Source organism: Brachycentrus maculatus, unplaced genomic scaffold, assembly GCF_059751285.1.
Source record: "Brachycentrus maculatus isolate JH-2025_06_01 unplaced genomic scaffold, ASM5975128v1 h1tg000055l, whole genome shotgun sequence".
Lineage (NCBI taxonomy): Eukaryota > Metazoa > Arthropoda > Insecta > Trichoptera > Brachycentridae > Brachycentrus > Brachycentrus maculatus.
The window spans coordinates 1148670-1169573 of record NW_028280809.1 but is presented as its reverse complement, the minus strand read 5'-3'; the positions used below and the strand labels follow the sequence as shown (position 1 = coordinate 1169573).

The 20904-nt window shown below is 34.1% G+C and overlaps 1 protein-coding gene across 6 annotated transcripts; it reads right to left on the bottom strand.

The window, feature by feature from the left end:
* Positions 1-1506: 1506 nt before the first annotated feature.
* LOC148311862 (uncharacterized) lies at positions 1507-20448 on the bottom strand. 6 transcript variants are annotated; one of them, XR_015839306.1, is made up of 16 exons: positions 20104-20448; positions 18157-18597; positions 16813-17115; positions 16219-16440; positions 15749-15919; positions 15533-15663; positions 15192-15303; positions 14921-15107; positions 14495-14685; positions 14133-14252; positions 3852-3904; positions 2769-2812; positions 2496-2567; positions 2222-2283; positions 1770-1831; positions 1507-1594 (listed from the first exon to the last, which is right to left on the bottom strand). XR_015839306.1 is itself a non-coding variant. In XM_088278083.1 (11 exons), exons 1-11 carry the CDS (start codon positions 20287-20289, stop codon positions 11256-11258), a joined length of 2175 nt encoding a protein of 724 aa, XP_088134209.1. In that variant the 5' UTR covers positions 20290-20448; the 3' UTR covers positions 10575-11255. The 6 variants fall into 6 exon arrangements, 3 of the variants coding, with proteins under 3 accessions (XP_088134209.1, XP_088134210.1, XP_088134211.1); XR_015839307.1 differs by having other exon boundaries at positions 14133-14222; XR_015839308.1 differs by having other exon boundaries at positions 14133-14219.
* Between the last annotated feature and the right edge of the window lie 456 nt (positions 20449-20904).

The following is a 20904-nucleotide window of genomic DNA, read 5'->3' as shown; positions in this document are numbered from 1 at the left end:
CATTCTGTTGTTACGACACGAAGATCTATTTCCTCCACTCTCCATCGGTTTAAGCTATCAGCTCAGTATCTTTCATATCATTCTATCTTGCGCCAAGCTAATTAACTATCACGCCACTTCTGCAAGAGTAGGCAGAGAGAATAGAAAGTCACACCAATCCGTCTTTACAAACAACCTTTACCTATTCCACATTTATGCATCTCCTTATACATACATGTTCATCGATTTTTAACGACTCCTCGGCTGTCCAAACTCCAAACACAGTAAAGGTAATTTTTTTGACAAAGGTTTTTTTGGACTAAGTAGAATCTACTTAGTCCAAAAATGCAAACAAAACGTTTGTCAAAAAAAATGTCCCTTACTGTGTTATAAGTTTGGAGGGCCGTCATATCCTGACCACCTTCAAGTATATGAAATACTGCTAAGTTTTCCTAGTCTCTATTTCCCTCAAATTCTGGTTTCTTTTTTCTTCACTCATTCGATTCACATGCCCTAACCATCTCAACACACTTCTCTTTATTTTATCAATAATCTTTTCTTTAATCACCATTCGAACATCATATGTATATCATTTTGCTACACATTTGTCAGAAAGATTGAATTTTGACTGCATTGTCTTTATTATTTTCATTATTTTACTAACTTTCATTATTTTACTTGCTTCAAATTAGGATTCCATACATTGCACCAAGCACATGTTGATTTTTTTTCTTGTTGCACTTCTTGAATCATTACAACACTGCAAATAAGTCTTTATGACCGCCTGGTAGGTATTATAACCCTTAGCACTAGTGCCACTATAGAAGCAGTGTCCATGGTTTGCCAAATACCTTCCAAGCGCCACCACTACAGCACCAAAAAATTGGTCTTATCCCTCAATGTAATCGAACCAGAATAATTAAATAGCTAGTTATAGAATTGAGAATATAGAGTTGGTGGTATGCAGGCACCAAAAAAATATTTAGTGCAAGTATGTCAGTTATTTTTGAGATGTCTCCTTGCACGGAAGACATGTCCACATTGCCATGCCATGACTAGCATGGAAATGTGGACACATTAACACAGCTATAGCAGTTAAAAAGGTTCATATTTTTTCTTAGTCCTCAATCTTTACATTTACAACATTTTGTGTGTCCAAATAGTTGTTCACAAATCTGAATTATTTCTATTGTTAAATGAAAGTCTGCTTAATAAAAGCATTCCTCATCTCACCATAGTTTCGAGTGAACTCTCGCATACTGTGTTTCGAGTCTGATCAGTAAATGTATCTAGAAGTTTCAAGAATTTGAGTAGTGTGGTTTTCAATCGTGGGTAGAATTGGTGAATATTACATGTTATCACTTAAACCAGCCTATGACGGTTTTGAGACCTGTAAATGCCCGGACTTCCATATTCTTTACTTATGCCAAGATGTCAAAAATAATATTTTATATTATTTAAAACCAGGACATTTAATTTAAATGATTTAAACAAGTGGTAAAAAAAATGGGAAAAATAAAATGCACATTTTAATTATATAATTTATTTGTATTACTAAAATATCAAATTCAGCATAATGCAGTCCCAAATTTGAGGCTGCTCTCCCACTTTGAACCTGTGAAAAAAAAGAATACTTAAGAAACTCATAAAAATTCAGATAACAACATTTTGCATTTAAATTGTATCAGAATATAAAGCAGCCATGCTATTGTATCATTTAAATCAAACGGTAATTATTATCATCATTTTATTTTATTACTTTCTGTTACATATTTATTGAAATATCTTACATTACATCTGCCAGCGAACATCTTTCAAGCATTTCAGCTATACCACTGGAAGGTGCAGGCAACTGTAAAAAAATATATAATTAGAATTTGGGAATTGCAGAGGGTAACTTTAAAAATTTATATTTAGAAAGTCAGTTTAAAAAAGCAGCCATGAATTAGTATCATTAACTTCAAACGGTAATTTTTATCATCATTGAAAACATTTTTCAGAAGCCTTTTGATTTTACTTTATTTTTATAGTATTCTACTTTAAGAAACCCAAGAATGTGCTGAAGAAAATTAACTCTCCAGAAGACATTAAAGATATTCAGAGTATATCATTTTGAGAACCCGCACCTAATGAAGAAAAGTAATTCTTAAGAAGATTTCAAATATGTGTGTAAAGAAACTACTCGAGAGATAAGAAATGTTTTCAACAAGCAAAAATTGATTTAAACTAATATTTTACTTACATGTTTTTCTAATTTTTCTATCTATGCAGCCCCTTTGAACATCCAGGGATAATTCTCCACCACTGCAAGAAGAAAAAAATCATATTTAACACGTTTGTTACATTGACATTCACTACCATATTTCCAAAGAAATCTTCAGAGCGCTGTGGGTATGAAAAGTATTGTCGTCAGCACAAAAGTCGGCTAATTATTTTCATTTTATCATCATTTAAGGAAGTCAAGAGTTGTAAAGAAACAAATTAACATTATTTCAAAAAACAATGATATTAATTACCTTAGTATCATCAACCTTAGCCAATAGCTTCATAGCGCTAACTGCATCTTCGTATCATCCGGACTCCACTCCCTGTGAACAAATAATAATTATTAGTAAGATATTTCAAATATATTGATGCAAAAGTTAAAAAGAATATTAACTTCAGAATATAATTTCTCAGCATCATGAATATGACGGGAAAAGAAGACTTAAAAATATTGAAATATCATCATTTACATTTAAGAAACTTCCAGATGAGGTTTGATAATGAGTTGTGAATACTTTGCTTACCTTAAACAAGTCACGGGATGATTCATCAGGAAATAAGTCCATTACTGAAAGGGAAAAAAGAGATGTGAATATGTAGATAAACAGGCAATTATGATTAACCTTCCCCTCCCAGTGATGTATTTATTACAACTCGACTTTTCAAATGAGAATATCAATATAAAATATAATATACGGGCCCAGAATTTTTGAATTCCTTCATAATAATTATGTATTACATGAAAGTATTATTTTATAAAGTTATTCATTTTCAGCGACGGAAGTAAATAATTGGTGAATAAAATCGGGAATAAAATCACCACTATACAAACGTTTCTGTGTGTGCGCGTATGGAGTGCTCTGTAAGTATACATGCATGTTGTAACTTGTTTACCACTTCAGTAGCACACAGATCGTCTTGCGCGACGGTCATGTCGCTACGCCAACGGTTGCGGTTATTTGCGATATTTTTTTTTCTCATTTTCAAATAATACCAGAGCTAACATAACAAAATTGTTACATTTCAACTTCAACTATGGTCAATAAAAGCAACATTTAGGAATATTCACATTTTTCCTGTTTTTAAACCACATTTTCATATGGTGTACAAAATGCATATCACCAAAACACGCGGAAGGTTTTAGAATTGTAAGGGAAGGGTTTGCAAGGAAAATCAAATCTGTAATCAAAATGGACTGTAACAGCATCATTATTATGATGGGGAAAAACAATATAAAAAAATATGAGTTAAAATAAATAATTTCATTAACCCTTACTGGTCCTATGTCGAATCTCATTCGACATCGATTTTTCCTCTTAGGTCCTATGTCGGATGTTATTCAACGTTTTTTTTATCATTAGTATTATTTATTTAAATTCCAAGCTTACATTTTTGTCACTCGAATCTATTACAACAGTATGTGGAGCAGAGGACAAAATATTTTTCTAATTGGAATGTAACTGTCTACCTAGATTTTTTTTTAATTTTGGGGGACCAGAAAGGGTCAATTGATTCGGCAGTTACTTTGTAGTTTTTCAAATCTATCTATTTGATACTCTGAAACTGAAAATTCAAAACAATAAAGATCTATAATTGTTCGTACTTACCATTTTAATAAATTCAGCACAGATGTTATACCAGTTGCTCAACGGATAGCAATCTGCAAAACAAAAGTTATGTCAAGGCTTTGGGTCCAAAAAACAAATGTTTCAGTCAGTTTAAAAAATAAATTACTGAATGCGTTATAAAGTCATTCATTGTTAACTATGAGCAAAAAATATATAAATGAAAGATGACTATAAAATCTCTTTTACCAAAAATTAATAAGTCAACCAATTCAGTAAATTATTATATATATTATTAGATTTTAAATAATGTGAATAATTTTTTGATATTTTCATATTAATTGTGTCTCAATGTTGACAATAATAAATAGGGGGGCTTCACAAAAACTTGAGACAAAATAACTATAAATTCTAGGCAGAATTGAATAAAAGAAAAATTGTAATAATTCTTGATGAAAGGATAAAAAAAATATTGCCATTGTGAAAATATTATATGGTTGATATATTATTAAGATGCGATAAAAACAATAACCAGTCAATTCACACTGACAATTACCGGAGTATTGTTGAAAACACAAAAATCAAATTATTCGATACATTCAGCACATTTTTATTTCATATTTTAAAAAAAATTAACAGTCAACGAGACTGCGAGAAAGAGATATATTATAATAATGTGACACATAGGGTATACGAGAGAAGGCCAATATAGTAAACAATTTGAAAATATGATTTTAAAGCGAATTATTGAGTCTTTTCACGTGTCCGACACGGGTAACTGACTCGGCGCAGTTGGAACGATTCAAAAGATGGAGTTTTTGTCAATAACTTTGTCGGCGCGAGTGCGGAATAGTGTCTACTCTGAATTACAATTGATGAATTTATACAGTGTGCATGCGTGACAGCTCAAATATGAAGTCCATAATAAGGTATATAGTGTCAGCCACTGATGGACGACATAGCAGTCAACATATTGAGATGTTAACAAACACAATGAAAAATCACAACTCTAAGCCCGTCCACTAATATTTACAGGTGATATAATATTTTGGGATTTCGCATTCAGTAGCAACTACATACTTTGGTGATGAAGAATAGTTGTTCACAGTTGTAGTAAAAATAATAGATGTAGGCAGTCAGGCACCGTCTAATACGCACAATGATTGAAAAGAAATACTATTGTATGTAAAACTAATCAAATCATTGAATGTATTTCTTACGTCACATTATAATAACAGATCCATGACGAACTATCTTGATAGAAAGATATATATATATCAAAGACGAAGATTATAAAAAATATACATAAAATAAGACAGCCGTTTTATATTATAGGTATTTCATACTTCGTTTCTCGATATTATCGAAGCATACATTTAAAAAAATAAATAGTTCAGAAATTTCACAATTATAAAAATTGCAGCATGTTGACATCCCAATAAAAACGACATATTCAACGATTGATATAATAAAGTCAGTTCACATAGTAGAATTGAACATTTGAAGGACAATGTATTTTTCATTGGGAATATGTAATAAAAAAAATAATATCCCCACATTCTGCAATCCAAGCAGGGGTTATAAGAAAATTATTCATATTTCTTCTTCCTATCCTTGTGTGCACCCAATGGTGCAAAGGGCACTACATGAAATTCATGCAATGTTGAGTTGATTGTTAATTATATGAAAGCAAGGTGATCACAACCCTACGTTTTAGGTTCCAGTCCAGGGTAATATCAAATTTCAAAAGAGTAACAAAATGCTTATATTTATTTCAACCCCCCTGGGAATCGAACCTGGGACCTCCAGCATGGTAGCCAAACCGTGGTAACCACTATACTATGGAGGCAGACATACAAACTATGCGTATTTGAGGTAGCCGATTATACATACAAAATATAAATAGTAAAAAAAAAGGTTTTTAGAAAATGGATGAATCACCTATTTGTTCATTTAAAATAATTAATATTTAAAACTGCATTTATGAACAAGTAGTTTATTTTTGTCAAACCTTGCTGTAAAAAATGTGAAATGACAGCATATGCAGTCAAAATATAATTCAGAACCAGGCACTGTATACGTGTTTTGTATAAAACTACCTTAATAGGAAGGTGTAGCGAGAGATACATAACTACGTTAGAACAATAAATATAAGAAATCGAGCACATTGGCAAAAACCGCATAAGAAATATCAAAACGTAATAAATAAAATACTGCGGATAAATATTTTTCCACAATTAAAATAAGAATAAATTCCGTAATACATAATTTTACTACAAATTATATTTCACTCACCTACTTATTCACAGGGCAGACGCTAAATAAACGGAGACACCTGAACTTCTCCACGGTGGCAGATACATTACGTGTAACACCTTCAGATTTATTTTTCTAGTTATATTGGCGCCAACCGACTGATTAACACCGTCAATCCATATGTTTACCAAGAGAAGAGACCAAAAACTGGTAGATATATTTGTCCATAAACAGTATCATTATTTAATTATCAATTATTGCCCCCATATGATGCCCCAAAGTTTAAAATAAATCAATATTTGGAGTTACGAGCTTAATATTCCTTTATCATCCTGTTGTGGGATGACCTTTTAAAGAAAAAAACAAAGCTAAATTTATTGTATAAAAATAAGAAAATTCAATTTAAGAAATTAGTTTGCAGCAGTCCATTTTTCAGGCACATAAGATCAGTGCAGAAATCAAAATATTTATTATGTTAAGTATTTTTTTAAAAAAAAGGGGATTTTACTGTCTACATTTCCCAGAATGCAATAGTTTAATTTTTTTCCCACAACTTAAAGTATACATTTATATGTTCAGCGTCCCTATAAAGTCCTGAAAGAAAAACATGTTCATAATCCATCAAATCATTTCCCCAACAGAATTCAGCGCATTCAGAGCATTGAATGAACCCCAAAACGAATTTAGAAACCATTAAAAATGTTTTTATCACTTGAAACAATTTTCCAGAATATAAAAGAGGGAGTTGATTGAGGGAAGTGGGGAATAGGCTACTTTCGGTAGCCGAAAATGGTTTTTTTTTTCTATGGAATCAAACAATTCCACGAAGTCCAAATATTTAAAATTCCATTATTAAATATTTGGTAAGAAAACAACTTCTTGATTAGTCAATTCACAAAATGAAACTGCAATCCAAGTAAATTAACGAGTGATTCTCACAAAATATATCCACCGTGCGCACCGAGGATATGTTCTGCGAAATAATCACATATTCGGAAACAGTATTCGAGGAAAAAATTAATAACCTTGTCGGTTATGTTGTTCATAGTGTCGCAGAAATACATTTAGTCCAGAAATAAGCCGTAATATTGAGAAACGTACTCAAATTATTAACAGTTCCGTTAACAGAAATGTTTGAGAAGACAAAACAAGAGATAATCGGGATATTCTTTCACCAACCTGAAATATAAAAACAAATACACAGGATAAAGGTAAACAGAAAAGGTCACAAGCGGTCCATAGTATTTTCGTAACGTGAAAAAAAAAATCATCAGATTTGTTAATTTTAGTGTCGCGGTCACATTTTTTCCCCCAATACTAATGCACTATCAGTGATTAAAAAGAATTATAGTGTATATGTCCAAAACAGCGCGTGTTCATGTTGGGTTTCATATAAGAAATGCAGAAATTAGGGTCGAACATGGCGCTCTTTTTAAAGAACAGATTGTGTAAGTGTTATTTACACAAGAAAATATTCACAAGGTTCAAATAAAACTGATGGTGATTTCAAAAGGATATTGTATAAACGAGTTCCCACAAAATTCAACAGTTGTTTGCATTTAACCGAACCACATTCGAGAACACCGCATTGAAATAATTGTATGGATTAAGTTAAACCGCAGGACATAGATTCATTAAAAAAAAAAAAATTTAGAATTTGGTTAGTAAAAAGGAAATTGAAAAATATGTACATTTATAAAGATCGTTTTCTGGGATTTTTAAAATAAACACATAATATTTTAAACAGCCATCATCATTGTTATGCAGAGGTGGTATAGTTCCAAAACTTTTTCAGCCCCTGGGCTGTAAGATGCGGTTAGGCAGAGGGTGGCTTTATAGGCATTATAGCGACTCTCAACTTCGGATGGAAGTCACGAAGACTTCTTCTGCAATACGTAACCCCATCAGAACACAAAGATACACAATCAAATAAATAAACCTAAGAAGCAAATCAACTACTAGATTTTACCATTTGAAGTTTGGAGTTATAAAGGGTTTCATGTTATCTTTTTCAAATTTTGCTCCCTAGAGCACTCTTAAATTGGGCGATCCATGCAACTTCAATATCGACCAAGGGGAGTGATATTGCCTTTGTTGGCAATCACTTGTAATGGTATGTACATTACCTTTTAGAGCTAGAATAGGATTATTAATATTATTATTTTTATAGAAGGTATATAAAAAAAAGGAACGTAAGGTTTTTTTAAAAAACAAAAAAAAAATTCTTAATGAAAGAATGAACAATAACGCAAATTACTAAGAGATAATAATTTTAAAAAAATATGGATTAGAAACATTAGCAAATTATATATACTCCCATAAAAATAATCTTAATGGGTGATTCAAAACCTTAATAAATGAAGTTTATTATTTGGTTAAGATTATTTCGGAAAAAAACTAAATACACACAGTTAATACAGTGAAAATATTAACCTCTTAGCTAATGAGTGGTTAGTCATCATTACAGATAACTGTATGAAACTTCCAAACTACGGAAAGAAGTCAAAAGGTTATTTTTTTAAAGAGAAATATTTGTTTTTACTATTTACAAAACTACTGCGATTTCATACTTTTTCTGTGAGCCTAAGCGACTCATTATTAGAAATAGTTATTAAATTGTGGTAGAGTAGGTTCGAACCCAGAAACTCTTGACTGAAGAGTCCGCGACACTAACCACGGGACCACAACTCGACACTTGATTTAATACATTTTGAATTATAGGTGAGAATGCAACATTTCACCTACACCCTTTTGGGACTAACTTTTGTAGGGTGATAGGGTTCCTCCAACTGGCAGGTTAACAAAAAAAAAATAGAAAACTGCCATCATAGATCGTTAAATTTAAACCATAAATTTAGTTTTAGTCATAATTTCCAGGTAAGCCTCAAAAGGCGTATGTAAAAAAAAAAGGATTCAAGTTGTGGCAGAGCTAAATTAAATCCAAAAACACCCTAACCACGGGACCACAGCATGACCCGGGAGACGTAGATTTACAAATTATAAAGTCAAATTTTAATAAATGCCAACTGTATACAGATTATAGGTGTACATGAAATTACTGTGAAATGAAACATGTATGTTAAATTGATGCATTTGTGTAGAGTAGGTATTGTTATAGACTACCGTATTATATATTTGTAAAAAAAATGTCAAAACATGAGCAGTGCGAGGGTCAAAGAGTAAATTTAAAGCATTACTCAGAATGTTTTGTCATTTACTTTTGTAAGTTTCAAATATATTTTTTTTAAATGGATAAAAGCGAAAAACAATCAAATGTCAGCAATTTGTATTGCTTATCAGATCCCAGCACGTATGAAACAGTGCACTTCTCAGTAAAGCAACGATTTTGCTGATCCAAGGATTGCTGCGCTGTGAAATGTTTATTTCACGTTTTCGGAATATATCATATTTGAGGAATAGAGTCCATTATAAGATTATAAGACTATAATTTTATAAATCCAATACTTCCGCCTCTTTCATTCGACAAAAATTACATACGTATGGATTTCACTGCGTGAATATGCATAAAATATGTGTTTAACAAATGGCATTTATAAGCAGTATGCATCTTTCGTGACATCAAAATAGGACAAATGCTACTGTAATAGTCAATCTGGATTTTAAAATAACAATTTCAATTATTGTACTAGTTTTAGTAAGTATAATGCTGTATAAAATGAGTCAATTTATTTTTTATAACATTATTAATGTTGCACAATTTCAATCCCATCACATTTCCCGTTAAATAATTATTTTTTTATGTTAAAAATTTCAACTTATTCTTATTTTATTTTAAATATTAAAAACATAAATAAAAAGTGCAGTAAAAGCTCACTAATTCAAATAACGATAATTCAAATTTGAGCAAAATGTGAAAATATTATAAAAAAATTTCATATAAAGGCTTTCACAAATTGAAATCTTGAATAAAATTATAAAAAAAATTACAGAAAACTTATCAGTATCAGAATGGGCGAATCAGCAAATTAACCCACAACCTTGGCTGATAATCCGCATACTAAATAAACTTTTATTTAAAACACCGACGAAAGAATGTAAAACTTTAGTTATATTTTTCATTCCTAAATTAAACAAACATGTATATAAATATTTTCAAAAATAATTTATGTGAATTACCAATTCAATTTACTGCTCTTCTTATTTTGTTCAACAAAATATATGATTACTTTTGAAACGATCACAGAATGAGTTAGTAGGTAGAATGGGTTGATTTTTTTTTAACTTTCAAATTTCAGCCCTTTAATTGATGAGCTTTTACTGTATATATTTGAAAATTTGATGTTTCTATGAATGTTGATAATGATATTTCCATTTGCCCTTTCTGATGTAATATTTTTATATCTTAAGTGTAGAAACCCGTCTAGGATATCGGAATTTTCTGTCCTTGCGACTACAACCAACGTTTGTGTTAAAAATTAATACTACATGACGGAGCCATAAACTATAATCAAGTTGCAGGATTGGGAAGAAATTTTTAACTATTATTAATTTTTATGAAGGTGTTTTTATTTCATTTTAATAATTAGTCACAAAGATAAATTTATTAAATAAGAGAAACAATTATTTATCGGCGGAACATTTGCTCCACCCAAATGTACCATCGTTTACTTTGGTCTTCTATTTAATTAGCAGAAGTGCGAGTGGTTTATAAAAAAATAAAAGAATAGTATACATATATAAATTAAGTAGTGTATTACGTTTTAAAAAAACATACATTATTATTCAATGATTACATTATCTTACTGTTAAGCGTGGTTTAAATTAAACCACAAATACTTTCAAGTAAAGGTGTTTTGATTATCACCATACAAAAATTCATCAAATCATTCATTCTGTCATACAAAATCTCCCAAATAAAATTTTGTTACTTGGCTCTATGTAAATATCCCGCACCAACGCGAGTGCGGGACGCTCCGGACATCCACGCTCTCAGCTTTCGTCACTCGGTCACTCGGAGATTGCACTTCCACAATAAAGCCGGAACAAACCCTTTATCTAACTAAAGCTATTACTAATTCTTACAGTACTTAGATACATTAACTTAAATAATTTTCCGATCTTCAGAGTAAAATGATATATTTTTAAAACTTATCAGCTAACTAAAGTCGAGTGTAATCTGCTAATGAAGAGCACTAATTGTGATAGTGAGATAAGGATAGTGTCAGGAGTCTAGTAACGCCGCCTCTTGTTTGGGAAGTCTTCCTGGCGCGAATCCCAGCGGTGTCCGTCCTCATACCCCATGTGGCCGCCGCTCATCGAGTCGTAGTCATACGCCGAGTCCTATATGTTATGGGTTTACAGACAATACTTTACATTCCCGCACAATATTCAACGCACATCCACTCTTACGCATGCCTGCCACCTAGATTGGTATTGCAACATGACCTAGATAAGTCAACCGCGCGTGTTTAATCGCTGCCGAAACGGATACCTATTTTCTCCATATCTCTAGGGAGTGGTAATACAGAATAGTATCGGATATATACACAATTTCACTTATATGTACGTGGATTCAAATGCATTAATTAATTCAACTGCAAACGGTAAACAGGACACAAATCACAGATAAAAAACATTATTGTCATTAATAAAATTCATCACGTACAACATATGAAGCTTCAGTAAGTTGGCCAAACAAACTGAGCTACATACATTCCAGATAAATAATTTACTGACAATAATGCCACTGTGACAAGTATCCAGATACTTTTTGGCAGCAAATAATAAAAAATCATAATCTGTAATTTCTCGGTGACAGTAAAACATTTCAATAACTGATATCACAAGGTAATGGAGTTCTGTAAGTTAGCATCATCTTTGGTATTGCTAAGTGACAATTAACATCCATTCATATTTTAGCAAATGATGTTTTTTTTGTGGATATCTTGAATCAAATAATATATTGTAGAAAAGTTAGAATGAACTTTCTAATAAGTAAAAAAAAACTGGTAATTTGTTTTTAAGTACTCCCCAAACGTAGAAATAAATTACTACACTTAAAATTTTAACCAAAGAACGACCATAATCTTAAAATTGTAAGTTCATGAGTTTTTGGGGAAAATTTCAGAATGACATAAATGTGTATTTATATAAATAGCCAAAATAAAGCCATCATTCAACTTAATGTGATTATCACAGTATATTATAGACGTCTTGATGAAGAAACATAGAACCGATGAAGGCTTCGATGCCAACCAGTATATAGAGCAGAGTTACGTGACAGAATAACTTAAGAAAGTCATATTCCGTATACATATAATCGGTGGATATTTCATTCCAATTGGAATGAGAAAATCATATTGCAATACAATCATTATTAGTCGCAGCATGGATAAAAGTACTTCATAAAATTGGGTGCAAAACTTATTAATTACGTCATGAAACCTAGAAACCATTTTTTGGCAAGCTTATATTTTTGTCAACTTGAATCAAGTAAAAGAAAAAAAAGGAAAATTAAAATAAATCATTAATTTCTAAATAACCCGATACAAAAAGACATTCCCGGCGTCATGACATTCAATTTATTAAGATTACTATACAAAAAAGAAAGTGCTCAAATATACAAATATTACCGAGATAGTAGTACTAAAATGATACGCAAATGTCTTTCAAATATTCCAAAGTGGCTCTACTGAAGGAAAAGACGATATTTGAAAATATAAGTTTTTATTATTTTTTTAGCATTACATTCAGCATAAAAAGATAATAGGAAATTTATTTAATGGGTGATTTACCACAATTCATTAACAAATTATTGGATCCTTTTGAGTGCGGCAAACCAAAATAATTTGGGTATATTCAAAAATTATAAATTACCAAAGGATGTTATGAAAGGACAAATAAGGCTTGCGATTTAAATAATCATCTTTTTTTTAAATTCCTAGATGTTTTATAAAAAAATAACAGAACTTTACATATTGTGTAAAGATTTTTAAAAAGTAGAAACACGAATGTAAATCAGCCTATTTCTTTTTAAGAAATCAAAATGCACTTCTTCCTTATGCTTAAAATATCCACGTTTAAAATCTTTCCTTGCATTTATATGGCCCTGTGCTTACAATTTGATTAGTAAGACATGCCAAATAGGAAGTAATAAACCGAGGGTAATGAAAATTAAAGATGAAAAATCTCAAAAGCTGTATAAGTAGTATTAGTGACCTAGATTTTTCCCGAAAATGGCACCATTTGAATTAGCCAAACTTTACTGAGATATTAACAATTATTCATTAGTCACTTCAAATAGGGCAAAATTAAGTATCACATCCTTTGTTAGATTTTTTTTTATTTTTTAAATTTGCTGAATGAATTTGCATAAATGAAGGTTTTTTTAAAATAAAAGGCAAGTGGCTAAAAGTAACCCGTTTACCTGAAAGGCCATCTGGTTAGAGGATTTCCCGCAGTCAAAGGGTTAACATAAATATCTTAATGCCTAATTACATTCTTAATAAAATCAGAAACACTTAACAAGAATTCCTCCGGCTCCTGGGACGAGTTAACAAAGGTGACAAAAAATGGTTTCAAGGAAATGACTATTTAGTTTTAGCCGAGTATATAAATATTTTCAAATTAATTTTGTAATATTATAGTAGAAACGTTTTGTTCATAAAAAAATGAAGTCATTTTACTTCAATCACAATGAGAATAAATTCTTGGTGAAAATTTTTATAAAAAAATATTCTACTAAAGAAAAATCAAACTTAATGCCATAATGAGAGCTTGCAAAAATGCAACATTTTGAAAATTTGTGACTTTTACACTACTATTTTTTTAAATCTATTTTTCCAAAATAATACATTTTGAAACCCTTAAAAAAAATCATTGATAAGATCTCAATTCATAATTTAACTATATAAATAACATTAAAGATTCTCCCGCAACATGGAATAAATATAAAGTAGTTAAACTAATAAAATAAGTCTTTCCGTTCAGTCTACGATTTCACAAGGAATATTCTATGAATTTGTGTCAATCACATGAGAAAATATAATGAAAAATATTGTTTTACTTGAAAGGAATTATTAAGACAAATTAATAGAAGGTACGCACCATCTGCATGCCCCCAAGGTTGTCATATCCCCCCCTCTTCCCATCCATCGGGCTGTCATAGCCGCGACCACCTCCCAGTCCCTGTTCCTGCTGATCCAAAATTCTGTTAAGTTGCTGTGCCTGGAACACCACCAATAATTAGTAATATGTTCAAAATACTCGTAAAGTGTGTTATTGATACGACCATTGTAAAAATAAAAATAAAATGTTTTATCCAATGTCGACACGAAAATTTCATAGTAAAATCTCGCTTCCTAAGGACAATTTATTATAACCCCCGTATGCAATTCTATGATGGCAGAAAGGCCGGCCCAGAATGAAACTGAGTGGGGGTCGCGCGGGGTTAGGTTAGGTAGGCTTACCTTCATGAAGAGGGTGTTCTCCTGCTGACGCCGCATGAGCTCGTCTTCCTGCAGGCGCATGCGTGATGCCATGTCCTCCTGTTGGCGCAGGATGGCCTCCCGCTCCTTCTCGCGCAGTTCGTCCGCCTGCCTCTCCGCCATCTCCCACGATCGCTTCTGCCTCTCACGGTCCTGTTCGCGCTGACGAAGCTCTGAATGGAAAAACATAAATCTTTTACCTTAAGCGAAAAAAAACCATCGAGGATATTTTCCAAGAAATTAATTTGTATACCTAAAGTCGACGCGAAAATCACACAAGCGATCACGCTTCCTATATAGGTAAGTTAATATCCCCCAAATTCCAATTTTACTGTCTCATTTATCAAGGCGTAAAATTCCGCAATGTTTTGGGGGTGATCCAGAGGTAATACCAAAGCTTATACTCACGTTCCCTCAGCAGTTCTGTCTCGTGTTCATATTTGGCAAACTCCATCTGGGCTTCCAGCTTTTCTTCCTCCATGATAAGTTCCCTCTTGACGGCATCTTCCTTCTGTTTGTACAGTTCATGGAGCTGCTTCCACCTGGTGCCGTATTCGTGCTCGAAACTTCCAGGTTCGGCAAAACGCGGGCCAATCTAAACACAATTATATTTTATTAGTCTAATGAACAACAGAATGATCTAGGCGGTACCGGGGATGCTAGTGATTTAACAACTTACTTCTCTGGCACGGATAAACTCCGGCGCTCCCCTTCGAGGAATGGCCTTTTCTGTATATCCGTCTATTTCATCCACCTCCTCGGATATTTCCACCACAACCGGACGCAAGGAACTGAAATCAAATGACATATTATTTATAATTATTCACATTTTCGCGAAACAACATGAACAGCAAATTAAACTAATGTTTAACTCTTTAGTTTCGCAACTGAAATAAATTCAGTCGTGACTTTGAACAGAGTGAGTTGATATACCCAATTTACCACTGAACCAATACTAGAAATGAGGCATCAGAAAAAAGTGAATTGGGGAGAGTTAATACGACAAGATATGTAACTTACGCAGTAAGGAAGAAGCAACGCTCACTGCAGTGGCGGATCGCTGCCATGGCTGCTGCTTTCCTGAAGAACTCCACGATGCCTTCTCCCAGAGACTTTCCTCTTTCATCAACCTTCACGACTGCACGTTCCACCTGCGATATAACATATTTGCCCATTACACCTTATTACTTTCCGGATACAATAGTAAAGAAAGGTCCCAGCAAATAGTAAACTTACCTTGCCGAATATTTCAAACGCTCTATAGAGTAGTTCATTGGATACGAAGGGGGTGAGATTCTTGATCTTGATGGCGGCGTTGTGCGGCGCAAATCTTACACGCAGAGGACGACCCCGCCTCATGCGACCATCTACCTCACGCTTGGCCTTCTCCGCATTTGCTTTATAATCCTACAATCATTTTGTATAGTTAGTAACCATATTTAAAAAAAACATGACGTGTCATCTTTTTTAAATTAACAAAATTGCAAATTTGGAGTATTTTGTACCTAACTTTACTTATAAAAGCTCAAATGATATGTATAACAAATGAGATTCCTTCAAAGTAGGCTATAGTTAATCTACCCCACATATTGGCACTTTGCAAATCTATGAAGAGTTCAAAGCGTGGCGTAAAATAGGGGCAAACTATTTCAATTAACACTAGCGAATAATTCCGCATTATTAGTATGCTGAATAAATGTTCTTACAATTCGGATGAATGCGAAGTTCTTCTCCTTGTTTACAAACAGTTCCGATGTCTCTCCATAAGCATTGAAGATATCCAATAACTCCTCATCGGTCACATCGTTGGTCAGGTTGCCGATGTACAAGCGGTTCCTTCCCGAGAACTTCTGCTCCGTCTGGTCCAGGGGGGGGAGGTCCACCATGGAACCGGACAGCTCATTCAACTTGGACATCATGAAATGTTCCTGAAACATAATACGGTTAAACACACCCGACATCATGGATTCTAAGGACTTTAACCAAGCTTCATACTGGTAATTAACAAAAATAAACATTTCAAGCTGCTGCACATTCTGAGTAAATTCATTCCTCATAAATATTGGTGGATCTAAAATCAGATCATGATTATATTTGTGAAAACAAAAACAGATTTTCATTGAGTTAATTCAATTTAAAAAATGTTCACCCAATGTCGACACATTCCTCGTAAAATACAAGTATGCTTCCTTAGGGTGGATTAATCTTCCCATAACATTTTATATTACCAAGCATATGAAAAAAAAACTTGAAATAATGCTAACATGTCTGGGGTAAATAAATAAATTTTCTATAATTACCTCTCGGTTTCCTGGCGCCCCCTTGTCACCTCCAGGCGCCTGCCTGCGCCCCCCGCGCCCGCCTCCCCCGCCCCTCTGGTTGCCCTCCTGGCCCACCTTGTTGATGCTGGTGGTGCTGCTGTAATTGCTGTTCGGATGCTGGAACTGGTTTTGGTTCTGGTTGAACTGTTGGTTTTGGGCCGGTTTGTTCTGCTGCGCCTGTTGAGGTTTATTTCCTTGCTGGGGCTTGTTGGCATTCGCATTTTGCTGCTGTTGGTTCACATTCGCATTGACAGGCTTGTTGGGCTGGTTCTTGGGTGGTCCCTACGAGAACAAATCAATTTTTAATGTTTGGAACAAGAAGCTATAAATATTGTTTAAAATTTTTTTTTATCAGTAAAAATAAGATGGCATCATAGTGAATACTCAAACTACTTTCATCAAAAGCATCATTTGCATTACTAACCCATTTAAAATTTAAAAAAATTTACAAAAATCTTTGATTTGGACCTTAAAAAATTAGCCATAATTTTGGAATTGCAAAAACCATCAACATATTAACGACTGGCAGAATTGGCGTCACAGGTTCGATTCCCGCCAATTAAAAAATAAATTTAAGAAATAACTATTTTCAATTGGTATGGATGCTGTGATGTATTTTTCACATTTACCTGCCATACCCTATCCTATTACTATCCTACATGCAGAAGCTTCTAAAAATAAGATGCTTTACGGGTTATTCTTTATGACTGTTATTGCAGTCACTTATTTGGGGAAAAGTCTGCTCTAGCCGTCAGGCAAATAGCATTCTGCACAGAAAAGACAGTAACTTCTGTAATATTTAAGTAACTATCCCTAAACAAAATTTAGAATAAAAAATTCGCATAAAAGTGAATCTTATATGAAAACAGTGTCTGCAAATGACAAAAACAAAGTGTCTTATTGCGTAAACCACAAAGTTTAACGCATATATTGGATCTATTTTCAGAAATGGTTATTGTTAAAACAGCTGCAGATGGCTGGCTTCATATCAATATCTAGGAGGCAGATTGGGTTCAAATAAAGTGTGTGTAAATATCTTAACTAGTTAACAACTGTTTGAAAAAACTCACTAAGGACGGAAAAGGCATTTATTTCTACCCGTTCGGTCGAGTGATGCTTAAGGACAGGAAGGGTATTTTTACCTTCTGCCCCGCCTCATTTCAAAATAAGAAAAGAAAGAATTATTTAATGTTTTTACATGAAATTATGTACCAATCTCTCTGCTGCGGTCTTAACTATATGTAAATAATTATCAGAGTCCCGCCGCCAGCGGTCTGCAGGCGTAAATATTATAACCCACGTCCAAAATATGTCGACACTTACATTTTGTTGATTGTTCTGTTGGACAGGCGGGCGCATGTTGTTCTGCTGATTTTGCTGATTGTTCTGCTGCGCCGGGCGGGGAGGGGTGTTCTGCTGGTTTGCATTCTGCTGCGCGGGACGAGGGGTGTTCTGATTCTGCTGTCCCGCAGCTTGCTGGGCGGGGCGGGCCGCACTGTTATTCTGCTGGGGGGTGTTCTGAGCGGGCCGGTTGTTGTTCTGCTGGGGACCCCGGTTGGGTTGCTGGTTCTGGTTGGGCTGCTGGTTCTGGGCGGGAGGGTTGCCCTGGACCGGGGTGGAGGGAGCCGAGAACTTGGGGGTGGGCGGCTTCTGGGGCTGCTGGACCACGGCGGGCTTGGCCTGCTGGACCGGTGTCGCCACTTCCTGCTTCACGGGTTCCAATTTGGCAGGCTCCTGATTCTGCGGCACTACTTGCTTCACAGGCTATAAAGCAAATTAAAGGGGCTATAAGAATATTTTTTAAAAACATAGCATTGAAATTAACAATTGGAAAAATTAGAGTTCTTTAAAGGTGAAGACTGACCGAAGCATTTCGTCATAACATAATGTTGAAACATCGCTCGCGGCGAGCATCCAAAACTATGGATGGAGCGCACGGCTCGCTGTACTGACTGCCTGAATGCTCGCATCGTAACGTGTTACGTTACGACGAAACGCTACGGTCAGTCTCCACCTTAAGGTGGTATGAACATGTGGAGCGAATGGATAGTGAGAGAATTTTATTTAGCATTTAATCTTATTTTTCGAGTATGTTCTACTATTTTAAGTAGACTGCATTGATCTAGAAAAGTTGATATCGGTTATATGACAAAATAAACCAGTTGATTCCAAGATGTTAAGACTTTTTTTCATTAAACTGATAATAAATGTAAGCAGTGTATTAACCAAGCTTCTATTTTAAAGATAAATATTAAGGTAGGGACTGACCGAAGCATTTCGTCGTAACCTCGCTCGCAGCGAGCATCCGACTATGGACAGAGCACTCGGAATGCTGTACTGACTATACAAACGCACGCATCGTAATGGTGGTGACTGACCGGAGTCATTTCGTGTAACGTAACATTACGATGCGAGCATTCGTATAGTCAGTACAGCGAGCCAAGCTCGTTGAGAATACTTCAACTGATTTCAATGCTCTCCGCGAATGTTACTTACGACGAAATGCTCCGGTCAATCCCCACCTCTATGTGTTAAGGTGAAGACTGACCAGAGCATTTCGTCGTAACATCGCTGGCGGCGAGCATCCGAATCTATGGATGGAGCACACGGCTCGGTGTACTGACTGCCTGAATGCTCGCATCGTAGCGTGTTACTTTACGACAAAATGACTCCGCGTCAGTCCCCACCTTCGTTGGTAATCACACAAGAAAAATGGCGGCACATGTTTGGAATGTTTGAGGACACATAAATAAGGGTGTTCCTTACATTTTAATAAAATCTCAAATACTACATCAGTATAAATAAGATTCCTTCGATGAAGGTTTTTATATACCCCACATATTGGCACTTTGTAATTCCTTAATTTGAATCCAAAGCGTGGCGTAAAATAGGGGCACGGATAACCGCTTCCGCGTTACATCTATAATTCCGGACCACGTGTTAAAAGCCCGGCGACAAACAAATAAAAATAGTTTTGCCACGTGGTCTAATATTGAGATATTTCCGAATAGATTTCACGCAAAATGGCGAAATGACTCAATTTAATAGGTCACATGAAGTCGTATGCTGTGATATTTGAAAATGAAGCCATCACACATAATGTCCACGTGTTATGTTAAATATAAATTATGGCAAAATAATGACAAAAGGGAAAATATAACCGAAGAAAAATGTTAAAAAGACAATGAACTGAAGGCAATGAACCGAAGCCAAGCGACGCTCGGCCGCCATTTTGTGGTTTGCTTATCACGATGAAAAGTTTCGACTCACCTCTTTGACCTGCTGTTTTGGGCCCTGGTTATTGAACGTCATTCCCCTGTTGTTCTGATATCCACCGCCATAAGGTTGATCAAATCGCGAGTTTCTGTTGTTAAAATTTCTGTTATTTCGTCTATTGGCTCCGCCGCCTTGCCTTTGCGGCTGCGGCTGACCCATTCCACGGTTTGCTCCGTACATGTTGAGAGTTCAATAGAAAATAATACTTATTGATAAAAAATGTAACCGTTTTAAGCACTAAGCTGCTAAAATTGCAAGTTAAACTGGCAAATTCAAAGAAATATAAGGGCACTATCACAACACGCATACGCCGCAGAGCGCGTGCCTGGAGAAATGGGCGGAAGTTACAAAAATTACGCTATTTATACCACTCGTGGCACAAAATAGAACTAAAATAAAAGTGAACGTAGCCAAATTTTATAGACACGTTCACTTCATAACATTGTTGGATATGTGTAGGCACTTCAAATAAGTATGCATTTTTAGGTACCTACGTAAAATTAATGTATTGAAAAAATAACCTTTTCATAAATTTTAAAAGTATTTATAAAATATCCCATAAGGTCGCTGCAAATTAAAGTCGACTACATTTTTATGATATTTAGAGAATACTTATTGCATAACAGCAACAAGTTTTTATTAGATATATTTATTTTTTACTTTTTTTTTAAAAATACAACATTAATGTAGAAACGGAATTATGTACGAGAACTTTGGAGATTTCTTTCCTTTTTCACGAATTCTGTTAATATTTAATTATGTATATAAAAATACAAAAAAAGTATTTAGTTTCGG

Excerpts from the sequence above, each read along its gene's own strand:
- LOC148311862 (XM_088278083.1), bottom strand. The coding sequence starts at position 20,289 with ATGTACGGAGCAAACCGTGGAATGGGTCAGCCGCAGCCGCAAAGGCAA. Across the intron at positions 15,304-15,532 it reads CGTTGCTTCTTCCTTACTGC|TTCCTTGCGTCCGGTTGTGG; the intron begins GTAAGTTACATA and ends ATTTGATTTCAG. Across the intron at positions 14,686-14,920 it reads GACAGAACTGCTGAGGGAAC|AGCTTCGTCAGCGCGAACAG; the intron begins GTGAGTATAAGC and ends TTTTCCATTCAG.